Source organism: Uloborus diversus, chromosome 4 (assembly GCF_026930045.1).
Source record: "Uloborus diversus isolate 005 chromosome 4, Udiv.v.3.1, whole genome shotgun sequence".
Lineage (NCBI taxonomy): Eukaryota > Metazoa > Arthropoda > Arachnida > Araneae > Uloboridae > Uloborus > Uloborus diversus.
This window is the reverse complement of record NC_072734.1, coordinates 16,661,240-16,674,136: the sequence shown is the minus strand read 5'-3', so window position 1 is coordinate 16,674,136 and position 12,897 is coordinate 16,661,240. Positions and strand designations below refer to the sequence as shown.

The following is a 12,897-nucleotide window of genomic DNA, read 5'->3' as shown; positions in this document are numbered from 1 at the left end:
AGTAAAAAAAAAAATTTCTAACAATTTTCAAAAATAAAACTCTATACAAGTATGTTAAATGTATAATCGCTGTTGAGTAACTTTTTCAGTAACTGATACAATGTAAGAAAAATGACTTTCACACGTTTAGTCAGTGGTTCTCAAACTGGGTGCCGTGGGAAAAGACGAAGGGTGCCGCGAAGTATCAATGGTATCAATTAGAGACGTACCGAGTACTCGGTAACTACTCGATACTCGGCCTACTCGGCCAATTTGCCGAGTACTCGGTACTCGGCCAAATTTTGATCAGATACTCGGCCAATACCGAGTAGTTGCAAAAAATTGAATATTGTTCAAGACAGATATTAAAATTAATAATAAACGCAGGTATATAATATACTGCAATCATTAACTGTTCAAATTTACAAGCCAAGGTTAAATTTTGAGAATAATGAAGTTTATATTGCCTCAATGGAATAAATCTTTATTTTAATGTCCCCAAAGTTAATAAAATTTATTTATGAAAAATTGGGCAAAAAAGGTAAAGTGTAGAAAATATGGAATTTGCATATCATTAAATGGATTTTTGCTACCAACAAAAATTATTTATAAGGAATATAAAAATAACTTTGCTTAAAAAATAAAACCAAACAAAATAACGTTAAAAGCACAAATGTGCAGGAACACTGCAGACACGTGTTTTGGCGTTACAAGGAACGCCTTTTTCAATGCATAAAATGTGAGCTCATGGATTTAAAGACATCTGACAAAAGTCGGAATTTTTTTTTGTCGAATGTCTTTACATTCATTATCTCACGTTTAATGCCCTGAAAAAGACGCTACTTGTAACGCAGAAGCACGTGTCTGCAGTGTTCCTGTATTTGCTTTTAAAAAATATTTATGTTTGACGGACTAGAACTATAATAGATTGGTATAATTTGTTTTAATTCTAACTTGATTAATCATACCTTTTGTTTATTTTTAATTTTAAAAATAACATTTTTCTAAAATTTTTGACACAAACAAAATCTTTTAAATAATGCATAATTAAATTTCAGCTGGAATATTGTTTTAAAAACTATTATATGGACATGAAGGTTCCAATAAGTTCAAAATGCACTACGTATGTGTCGGTGGTTCTTCTAAAAACATAATTGGTACTCGATAACTCACTACTCGGTAACTCGGTACTCGGCCGAGTAGTGAAAGGCCGAGTACTCGGTACTCGGCCAAAGTGCTACTCGGTACGTCTCTAGTATCAATCTATCCTTACTAATATTGAAAATAGGAAAGTGACTTTGTTTGTTTGTAATTCTTTCACACCTTAACTACCCATCCAGTCATCATAGAGTTTTGTATACACATTGTCAGGGGTGCAGAATAGAACATAGGCTACCTTTCATCCAAAAAAAAAAGTATTCCAAGATTTTTATCCCAGGTTTATAGAAAATCATTAATTTGCGAGTATTTGATAGAACAAAAGTCATATTTGCTTGGGCATTTAAAGCCCTTAAAAAGCTGCACAATATGAACTTTACCTGAAGTTTCAGAAATAACTAGAACACTCTCTTATTCTTCATTTTAAGTTGATTTCATATTCTAAAACGAGGCTTATCTTCATTTTTAATTTGCGGTTTCTCGTCACGGAATCACTCGACGTTAAATCTCGGTTATCACAAATTTGCCATTTCAACTGCGCTTGCGCGCGGACTTAGATGATTTCAAAAATCTTGCTAAAATTAATTACAAATATTTTAAATTTGGTAATAAATATGAGATAGCAACTGATAAAAATTAGAAATCACAAAGTTTTCTCTGATTTAGTTTTTAGACCTCGGTAAAGATTGAATTTTGCGCCTTAATTATTAATGGATTCGGTGTCTGATTTTTCTGTCCCTTTTCAGGGCCAAATTTTTAACCTCAGAAGAGCGTACTAGACTTGCAGCATCACTTCTAATACAAAGCCGAACCCTCAACCTAAATAAAAATGTATAATACTAAGTTGTTTACGCCTAACGTAAAATATCCGCAAAAGACGGATTTCTGTACTAATATTTCAATCATTTTTGAAGTGCACAACATGTTTTACATTTATGTTAAAAAAATATTTCCAAACCAATAAATATTGAAGTGCCATTTTTCTCTTAAGATTATCAGTTATTCATATCCGTAGTTTCATATAATGTATCACGAAATCGCTGTGAAAATATTCTAATCGCATTCATTAATTTGGTGGGACTCTCGCTCAGCCTAATATAAACCAGGGCTGCGGAGTCGGAAGGAAAATGGCCGACTCCGACCCCGACTCCGACTCCTGGATTTTGAAACGCCCGACTCCGACTCCAACTCCGACTCCGGATGTTTTTGATTTTTTTAATTGTATTTTTTCAACTCCCTCTCTCCCTTCAGGGGAAGGGGGAAAACCTCTAAACAGAGATTGAAATATTGATTCCTGTTCATGAAAATTTCGCATTTTGTTTTTTATTGTAAACCCAAGAAGCATACAACGTTAGAAATTCAATTTAAAAATCAAATTTTCCAACAGTTACGAGTTAAGAAGTGAGATGACTTAAAAATCCCTTTTAAAAAATTTGAAAAGGATTATCTGCAATTTGCCCCCTTTAATGTTTAACAAATAGATATTGATCAAATCGTGTGCTTTCAATTTTTGAAAGCTGTAACTTGAGAGAAAAAAAGCTTTTTTTTTTCCTAAATCTAAGTTCTTGAGAGGGGGTGGTTTTCCCTGGGTGACACCCATCAGGTAGATGACACCCAAAATTAATTTCAGAGTTTATAAATACTTTAATTCTGAAAATTTTCGCGAATATATTTTAAATTATATTTCATCAATCAAATTTCAACGAAAATAGGGCACATATACATCAGGAGCTAATTTTACACAAAATGCGGCCGGTATACAAATTTGTACGAATAGCTTTTACTATACCTATATTTCTTCTTAATTTTTAATTTAAATTTTATTGTCTGCTTTAGAATTAACCTTAATATTAAGATTTTAAGATTAGCTGCAATTATTGAGTGTTGCAATCAAGAAATCATTTACACTTATTTTGTTCCATACTTTTTAGTGAGAACCAAGCTTATAGAAATAGTCTTAATAAAGAAAAAAACATTAGATTATTTTTCATCGGATCTTTTGGATTCGTGCTTTCGCGCTAGAACGTTTTTGAATTTGTCGATCACCCTTAAACGTTTCAACCTTAGCTACGGGCCTCGACTTATTAATTTGTTACGTTTCTTTCGCTATTTTATAACTGAGATCGAACGAAACACTATATTTCTATTTTTATTTGAAAGTGATTACTTGAAAATGTTAGGCAACAAAACCGTTTGCTGACAGTCGCTATTAGTTAAGTTAAAAAGCAAGCAAACTAGAGGACGGCTACAGTAAGTTCGGTAAGCATTCAGGCTAGCTGATTGTCATAATGGCAGTTATTTTCTCATTAGTATCTTTTTATACATGTAATTGAACCAATTGGTAGTCAGTTTTTAAAAAATGCAAGGAGAGTCAATGAAAAGGAAAGAAAAAATGAAACCCGGAGTCGGAGTCGGAGTCGGCAAGTTTTCTAACAACTCCGACTCCGACTCCTTTACCCCAAAATCAGTCCGACTCCGACTCTTCGACTCCGACTCCACAGCACTGATATAAACAAGCAACACGAAATCGTAAAACAGAAAGCCCAAAAAGCTCTAAGTCTGTGCGCAAGCGCAATATAAATGGCAAATTTGTGATAACCGAGATTTAACGTCTAGTCACGGAATCCTCATATAGTATATGATAGCCGATGATCGAGTAACCCACGAGTTTCAACAATGAAACTCGTGCCACGCCATGATAATTTCATAATATGTTTTGGTAATGTTTAACATGCAGGGAAAGGCTTTATCGTGACAAGGCTGAACTCGATCCGGTAACTGAACTGTTTTACTGGTGAGATGTGCCATTTCAGGGGAATGAAGAAACGAAAAAATGGTCCACAATGAACGCTACCTACTGGAGTTTAGCGTTAATCGACTGGAGTTAGGGTTACAATTTCAACTATTAAATATCACTAAACAAGCAATGGCTTCGTCCAAATGTTGAAGCAATTTTCACCCGTCATACCTTGACGGGCAATTTTCTAGTTGAAAGTAAATAAAGTTGAATTTCTGATTCGTAGCAGATGATATTTTTGCAAAGAACAGTGATAAAAACAAACATGAAGAATTAAAATTAAAAACAAGAAGTTCTGTCTAGAACTAGACGAGCCTACTTTCCCGTATACCCATACTACTTTCTAGTATCTGATAAATATTCTCAAAAATAGCTAAAATCGCAAATTTTTTTCAAACATGTTTTTAAAATACTTTAAGCTGATTTCTAGAAATAAAATATTCCTCACTCATCTAAAAAAAAAGAAAAAAAATAGCAACTTTTAAACAAAGCAGCTAATACACTTTTTTCCATTAAAAAAATCTTTAACAGCTTTCAAAACGAAAAAATAATAATTAAAATTAATAAGCTCATTAAAATAAATACATCATATCAGAAAAAAAAATCGTTTCTTTTTCCCCTGTTGCCAAAAACATTTTTTTAAATGAATTAATGCACTTACCAAAAAAAAAAAAAAATGTCAACTTAAAGAAATAATGTACTTTGTCAAAAAAAAAAAAATCGTCTGCGCATATCTTTATGTAGAAACATAAATGACTTCGAGTTTATTCGCCGAAAACTGAGTACCTAAATTGAAACTTTAGCGTAAAAATAAAAACAAGTCATATCAACAATAATTATTTCGCAGTTAAAACCATAGCTGCGGAGTCGGAGTCAATCTCATTTTGAGATAAAGGAATCGGAGTCGAATATTTAAGAATCGGAGTCAGTCATTTGTCCTCAGTGTATAAATTTTTGCCAAAACTACGAAGTCAGAGTTGAAGTCGGGGAGTCGGAATTCGATTAATTGTCGGGCACATTATTCGGAGTCGGAGCAAGTGCCCCGAAATTCTCGTTGTCGAAGTCTGGAGTTTGGCGTCAAGAGTTATTTCCAACAAAATTTGTTTGAAGTAAATCCGCCTTCAAGTACGGAATCTACATTGACTTTCAGTTTCCCAGTAGGCGCTATTGTTAAGGAATTTGAACTGTTCAAAATTGAACGGAAAATTGTTCAAATCAAAAATATATTTTATATACAAGTTTTTCATCAAAATATTTTTCCTATAAAGTTTGTTTGAAGCAAATTCACCTCACAGTTCGGAATTGCCTTGAGTTTCCCCGTAGGCGCTAATGTTAAGTTTTTTTGAACTGTTCAAAATTGAACAAAAAATAGTTCAAATCAAAAAGTGAAATTTGAGAATGAGGTGCCCTCACCGAGATCTTTCGAACAAAAAAAAGTTTTTTCAAATCGGACTATTTATTCAAAAGTTACTAGGGGGGACAGACAGACAGACCGACAGACATTTTCCCCTTGTCAACACCCTACTTTCCAATTTTTAATTTTTCGATATTTATTTAATTATTTTATTTATTTTTGACTTTTTTTTGTTTTTCGCGATATTTTTAAGATACATTAAGCCTTTTTTCTTGCTTTTTTCTTCTTTTTCTGACTTTTACTGGGAAAGTAGGCTAAAAAGAGTTATCCTTCTTAATAAGATATCGACTTCTTCGCAATCATCATCATCATTTGTGAAAAAAATGAACGAAAACTTTTTATATATATAAAAAGAATAGTGGATTTAGTTTTCATGTTTTTTTTTTTTTTAATTGACTGCGTTTTCTGCCAGTTTTAATAACTTTTGTGGAACACAATAGAGAGGCAAAATTCAATTAAGTTGATGTACGTTAGTTTTAGAATTACTTTTAAAGTATTTGAATATTTTTCTGAAATGTTCAGAACATAATTTATTAATACATACGAATTCATCCAACTAAGAATCAAAGTTCGAACGGCCATGATAACTTGGAAAGAACACGCCTGGATGTTGGTTAATGTACAGAGTGTTCCAGTTTAACCTGCAAGGCCTCGATTTTCGCAACCGTTAGTCCTAGGTGCATACTTCCAATTGCAAAAATGTTCAGAATCAGATGCAGGGTTAAGATATTGATAGTTTGAAGCAAAAATAAAAATGAGTCAAAAAATACAAAATGTAACTTTTTATACGGATTCTGTCTTCTAACTTGTATTTAGGGAAATAATAACCCCTCCCCCTTTGAATAATATTACTAATTTAAAAAATTTGATATTTGTGCGACAAAAAATTTGTGGTGATATTCGAGTTCAAAGTTTTGCGGGACCATACAGAATGTGAGATTATCGCCCTTTCAGAAGAATGAAGAGGGTGTCGAAGTATTAAAAAAAATAAAAATAATTTGAATTTTGACATCTTGAATTCAAATTATGTTTTTCGCAATCACGCGTGTGTGTATGTAGGCGTGTGTGTTTGTGTGCGGGGGTATGTGTGTTTGTGTATAGGGGTATGTGTGTTTGTGTCTGTGTGCTGGCATAAGTGTGTGGGTAGTTGTGTGTATGAATGTGTGTGGGGGGGGTATGTGTATGTGTGTGTAGGCATATGTGTTTGAGTCTGTGTGCAGGCATGAATGTGTGGGTAGTTGTGTGTATGTGTTTGTGTATGTGTGTGTAGGTGTATGTGTGTGTAAGTGTATGTGTGTGTGTGTGCATGCGTGTGTGTGTAGTTGTGTATGTATGCGTGTGTTTAGGACATGGATGCAACCTGGAGACGGCTTTCGCTATAGTAGCAGCATCGTGAGGACCCGGTCTACGGTGACGGTGCGGAGGGTGGCGGTGCGAAAATAAAATGATAGGACATCAAAACAGTCAAATGAAAGCAATAAGCAATCGTGATTGCTCAAAAAAAAAATCATTTATATTTTTCATTGCTATTCAAAAATAAAAGGAAATGTTATGCAATCATACGCAAAAACACACTACAAAATCTTGAAAAAAATTTAAAAACCACATTCTATGCACACATATAATTTTAAACCCTTGTTAACAGGGGTGCCCACCTAAAAGGGGGTGATGGCGCAGACTGCGCCATTGAAATTTTTAGGGCGGGGGATGTTTTGAGGGATATTTTTCTCATTTTTAGGGGTGGCTCTTGTTTTTTTGTGGGGAGTCTTAGCGATATGTAGGGGGGTGCGACCTTTATCTTAGGGGGGTGAGCACCTTTGTGTTAACTGCTATATATCCTCCCAAAAGGTGTTATTAACGGCGAGTGTAAAGTCATGTAAGTCACAAAACGCTGCGTTTTATACCTCGTTGAATATTGGTCGTACTTGTGTCAAACGTTTTGTGTTGAAATTATTTTTCAATAGAGATTATTTCCCTAAATATAAGTTAGGGGACCCAGAGCCCATATAAAAAGTTGAATTTTGTATTTTTTGACTCATTTTTGTTTTTGCTTCAAATTTTGATTATCTTAACTCTGCATCTGATTTTGAACATTTTTGCAGTTGGAAGTATGAATCGAAGACTAACGGTTGTGGAAAAAAAGGTCTTGCAGATTAAAACGGAACACCCTGTATAAAAATGACTGAATTTTGGGGCTTTAAAAAAATCCAAAGAGGTCTAAATTGAAATTTTGAGTGAGAAAAAAGCTCTTTTCTACACATTGACGGATTCCCCCCCCCCCCCCCCCCCCCCCCGCTTGTTGAACCTGCGTCACTTGACACAACTTTACTTTTGAGACAGACTGTGCTACGCCGGGCAATACAGCCAGTGTTGGGCATTAATCAATTATTTTTACCATTGCCTTGTTAATTGATTAAAAAATAATTGCAATTAAATCAATTGCAATTAATTTAATTGGATTAATGTACGTTAATCGTTTCTCACAATCAAAATAATTGCAATTATTTTTTTAAATTGTTTTATCGAACAATTAAAACTAACAATTAACTTTATATATCAATAGGTATAGCGCAGGGTACAGAGTCAGAAGTATTATTCAATTACGAATTTTCGTTCAGAGCTGATTGCTTGCTCGTCGCGTGAACTAGTCTCGTCTCGGCAAGCTTTTTCCACACGTAAATGTTTGTGTTTTAATTGTCTTAAGTTTGTGTAAATCATTGTTATGGTTTAACCCATAACAGGGGAGGTGTGAAAGAAGGACATTACAGGGGACGTGAGGTCTCAGAGACCGCTCTGTTTTATTTATTTATTTATTTTAAAATCATGTACATAATTAAGATACATTTCTGAAATTTCTCTCAGATGTTATTTAGACTTTTATTAGTAAAAAAAAAAATTGTTTTTGAATTTTTAATTGAAACTCTCGAGCCATAAGATTTTTTGAGAAAAGTCATATACTGCAGTAAATAATTTATTGCTCGTAATAAAGTTACTGTTGAGCATTGATCTTTTATTTGTGGCTAACATGAGTATTTAAATATATAATAATGTGGTACCCGTCCAGCGTACACGTCCCAGGTAGGCCTGTCGCCTGTACAATACATTATACAAAACCGGTAATTTTTTTAAGAGTTAGTTTTAATTAAAATTTACAAAACAATTGACAATTGCTAATTGTAGCAAACTACAACTAACAACTAATTAATCGTTAATTGTAATTTTCCACAATTACAATTGATCAATTGTTAGTTGTTGTGGTTACGTTTACCAATTGTTAATCTTTAATTGTTCATGCAATTACAATTTGCCCAACTCTGAATACAGCTACAGTGAAACCTGTGTAAGTTGACCACTCGCGGTGCAGTATTTTGGCGGTCAACTTAGACAGGTGGTCAACTTATAAAGGGCGGTAATACTTTTTTTTTTTTTGTCATTTCTTGCACTATGTATTCATTTTTTGAGGAATTCACCCTTACTCTTTCTGTTCAACTCATTTTCATTGTTTAATATTATTGAAAGTGAAACAATAATTAAAAATACTATTCAAATAATTTTGTTAGTTTTTCCTTGTTTTTAACTATATATATTAGACACTTTAGTTTTAGAAATTCCTTATATGCCAGCTAATATTCTCTGGCTTTTTCCATTGTCAGTTAATTTTAATATTTCATACTTTTTTTTAATCTTTAGTTCAGCTAATTTTCTTTTGAAGCCTTTTTATGTAAAACTTATAGCACAAAGAGCAACAAGCTCGACTCTCCCAGTTCATAAAGGCAAAATCAAAATGTCCTATCTCTTAATCCCTTGCACCAGAAACATGTAACTTTACTCACTAGCAAGCCAGATCTGCGTACCCGCAGTGCGAGAGGCCCGCGTCCTTAGAGGGGCTAACGGCCCTAGAAATTGTAGAAAAAATAGAAAAAAAAAACTCTACTAAGACTTTTTCACTTTACTAAGAGACACTGCTGGCCTGTAGGTATGGGCCCTATATATTTTGTTGCAGGGGAATCAAAATGTATAGATCCGGGCCTTCTCTTTTTAGCACAGTACCTGTGTTGTCACAACAATTGCAACTGAAAGAAAAGACTTTGAACTTTACTACTGGCACCTATTTTCATTGAACAATTGAACAAAACACACATTTACATTGAACAAAAAGCTATCTCAAATAGAACAACAAATGAAAAACAAGTTTGGAGAATAAAGAGCAGCGTTAAGCTTTATGCTGCTGTTTAGTTATAAAAATGCTGTTCCATCATCAAAGCACTAAAAACATTCTTAGAAAGCTATGAAAAAAAATAATAATAAATAAATAAATAATAAAATAATTTGCTGAAGAAAGTTAAAAAAAATAAATAAACCAAGTGGTCAACTTACAGAGGGTTTTTTTACAATACTCCTGTAGATGACTTATTATTTTTGCATATTCAGTCGAATTTGCATGTAATTTTACTTTACCCTGGAAAGATTAGCCACCGAGTGAGTGGCAACAGCAAAAACATTTATTTATAAGCGAGTCGCTTATTTGCTAGATTCTGTCTCCTACTTGCATTCCTGCTGGTTGCAGGATGTACGACATCTATGTTTTTAAATTGTAAATAAAAGAGTTTTATTTTATACTCAAGTATTTTTCATATGTTCGCGGCCAATCGACATCGCGACACTCCTAACCAAATTTGGCTAACATTAGTGGTCAAGATAGACAGGTGGTCAAGTTACAGAGATTTTCCTTCATTATATGAGATAGGACTAATTCCGTTCCTGACAAAAGCGGTCAACATAGACAGGTGGTCAACTTTACAGGTTTTACTGTATATGTATATTATAGAGATCGACTAGAATGCAGTTAGAAAATTCTAATTCTTCAAAGGGTGCCGCGAATTGAAAAAGTTTGGGAGCCCCTGCGTCATCTTACGACAAACGTGAACTTTTTTTTTCATATATATACTGTCAATGATTAAAGAAAAACTGCAGCGAGAATTCATAAGCCAAAATTCCCAAGATTGCTAACTCTTTTTATATCCCAGGTATAAATTTTCTTAAAATTTAACTGGTTTCTTCGCAATCGGGGAGTCTGGTTGTTTTCTCTGCATTAACATTATCATAGCAGTGAAAGGTGTTTTAACGAGTTTTTCCCTAAGTTCGCGTTCGAAGGCAAGATATGTACTTACTTATTTAAAGTTGTTGAGTTTCGTTTTTGGAAAAAAATAAAATAGTTCATTTTTTTCAAATTATGTCGGTTTTTTTTTGTAGTTCGTAAAGTTATTTATTTATTTCAAGTTATGTTGTATTTGCTTCAGCCTTTAAAAACTTTTTTGTGTGGTTCACAAAGGTATTCATTTGTTTCAAAATACATTGTATTTTTTTCTTGTATTTACCCCCCAATCCCACCCCTCCTTTATGTTTTTAGTCTCCAAGGGTATTTATTTATTTCAAGTTATTATACTGTTTGTTTCTTGTCGCTAAAACTTTATTTGTGTGGTTTTCAAAGATATTCATTTATTTAAAATTATACTGTATTTGTTTCTTGTCGTTATTCTTTTGAGGGGCGAGGTTACGAAGGCATGTATTTATTTCAAGTTATGCTGCATTTGTTTCTTACAGTAAACATTTTTTTGTGTGGTTTGAAAAGGTATTCATTTATTTAATTTATATTTTGTTTGTTTCTTGTATTTAACCCTCTGTTTTTTTCGGGGGGGGGGGGGGGGGGGTCGTTAATTTACAAAAGTATTTATTTATTTCAAACTGTACTGACATTGTTTCTTGTAGTTAAAACCCTCTTTTCGTGTGTATGTGTGTGGTTTTACCTAAATAATTACTTTTAACTGCTACATTGTTTTCGCAAAAACTTTAATTTACCGTCAAAAAAAAGTTTCCTCCAAAAAGAAAATGTTTTTTATGTTTTTAATTTTCAGTTCTTTTGCTTTTAGAACTTTAAAAGAATATGCTGAGAAGAAAAAAACTGTCCTCGTCTATTACAAAAAACGGACTGTTACGGTAAGCATACGACGTTTTTCCCTTAAGGTGTTACTCTAGAGCAGCGTTAAATGGAGGGGGGGGGATTGCCGCATTGATGGGCATTTTAAACGAAATAACTTAACGAGGAAATAAAGAACTGTTATATAAATTAATTGTAAAATTTGTAGTATAATTTACTTACAAAAAAAGTTAAATGTAAACCTATAAAGATAACAATTGTTATAGTTATTAGACATGACTTATGTAGTTTTGTTTTTGAGAAAAACCACAGATAACAACGAAATGCAATTACAAAATTAATATAAAAAATAATATAATGTAACAAATTATTATTTTTTTAATAGTATCTCATTCAAATTTTACGCGGTTCCTTAAATCAGAAAGGAATGGGCCCCGACTGTTGATCCTTCTATTCTGCTTTTTAACTTATGATTTGTCTCATCTGTGTACGGTTATAAAACTCTTTCAACGGTGTAGTTATTCAGTAGTACTTAATAACATTCTAAACTACTGGGCTTGTACATTTTTCTTTTTAGTTTGTTTGGTTTTTACGCAATCGGGTTTTTTGTTTTTATTTAATAATTTTTTTAACATCTATATTGACGACGTTTTACGCACTCGGAAAGCATTGGTCAAGACTGGTATTCCACTCAACATGACAACTGTAATTAATACATTACTGTTTGCTGACGATTTGATCATTATCCAACCGAATGAAGATGACCTACAACGATCCCTTTACACGCTACAAAAAATATGTCAAGACTGCAATATGAAGATCTCGATACAGAAAACTAAATCGATGGCCTTCCATTGAAAGGAGCCGGTAAGAACTAAAATCGTCCTCAACAACCAAATTATTGAACAGGTCAATAATTTCAATTACCTTGGCTGCAACATTTCATACCAACACGATTCTGATATCCAGAACAAAGTGTTCCAACATATTTGTGGTACGCTGATGAGAACCTTAAAAGGAAAGACAAAAAGAGAAACTCAGATGAAGTTCTGTAGGGTTCTGGCTGTGCCAACGCTGCTCTAGGGCTCGGAAACAGGGACCATGAGTTCCCAGACAACAAACAGAATTCAGACGGCGGAGATGCGATTTCTCCGAGCGGTCAAACATTGCACCATCCTAGACAAAATAAGAAGCGATAATACAATATACGAAATACAATAAGATATAAGAAAAGAATTACAGAGCTACAGCCTTAACGAAACGAGCTCATGTGTGCATCACATGACTTCCTTTTACTCCAATTTAATGTCATTTCCCCATCATTGTTATTTTTAATGTGATTCAATAGTTTACTCTGTAAATACCACCAATAGTGGCCAAATTGAAATCAAATTTTAAAAAAAACCGCCAAAGATGTTACCAAGTTGGCGACAAAACCCGGCGATATATCGCCAAGTGTCCACCAAATTATAACACCACTTGAGTTTACTTCGAAATTAACATTGATTCCCCCCCCCCAAGGGGCAAAAGATCCCCTTTGAAGCATCCGAATTCAACCAAAAAAGGAGGTGCACCACTAGACCTCACTAGGAGTCTAAGAACCAAATTTCA

At 33.6% G+C, this 12,897-nt stretch overlaps 1 protein-coding gene across 1 annotated transcript in view; it reads right to left on the bottom strand.

Annotated features, from left to right (window-relative positions):
- Positions 1-12,897, bottom strand: part of LOC129219880 (uncharacterized) — a 96,014-nt gene that overhangs the window by 81,690 nt on the left and 1,427 nt on the right. The window contains exon 2 of the mRNA XM_054854191.1: positions 12,214-12,296. Within this exon, the coding sequence (XP_054710166.1) occupies positions 12,214-12,296 (83 nt within the window). The remainder of the gene's footprint in view (positions 1-12,213; positions 12,297-12,897) is intronic.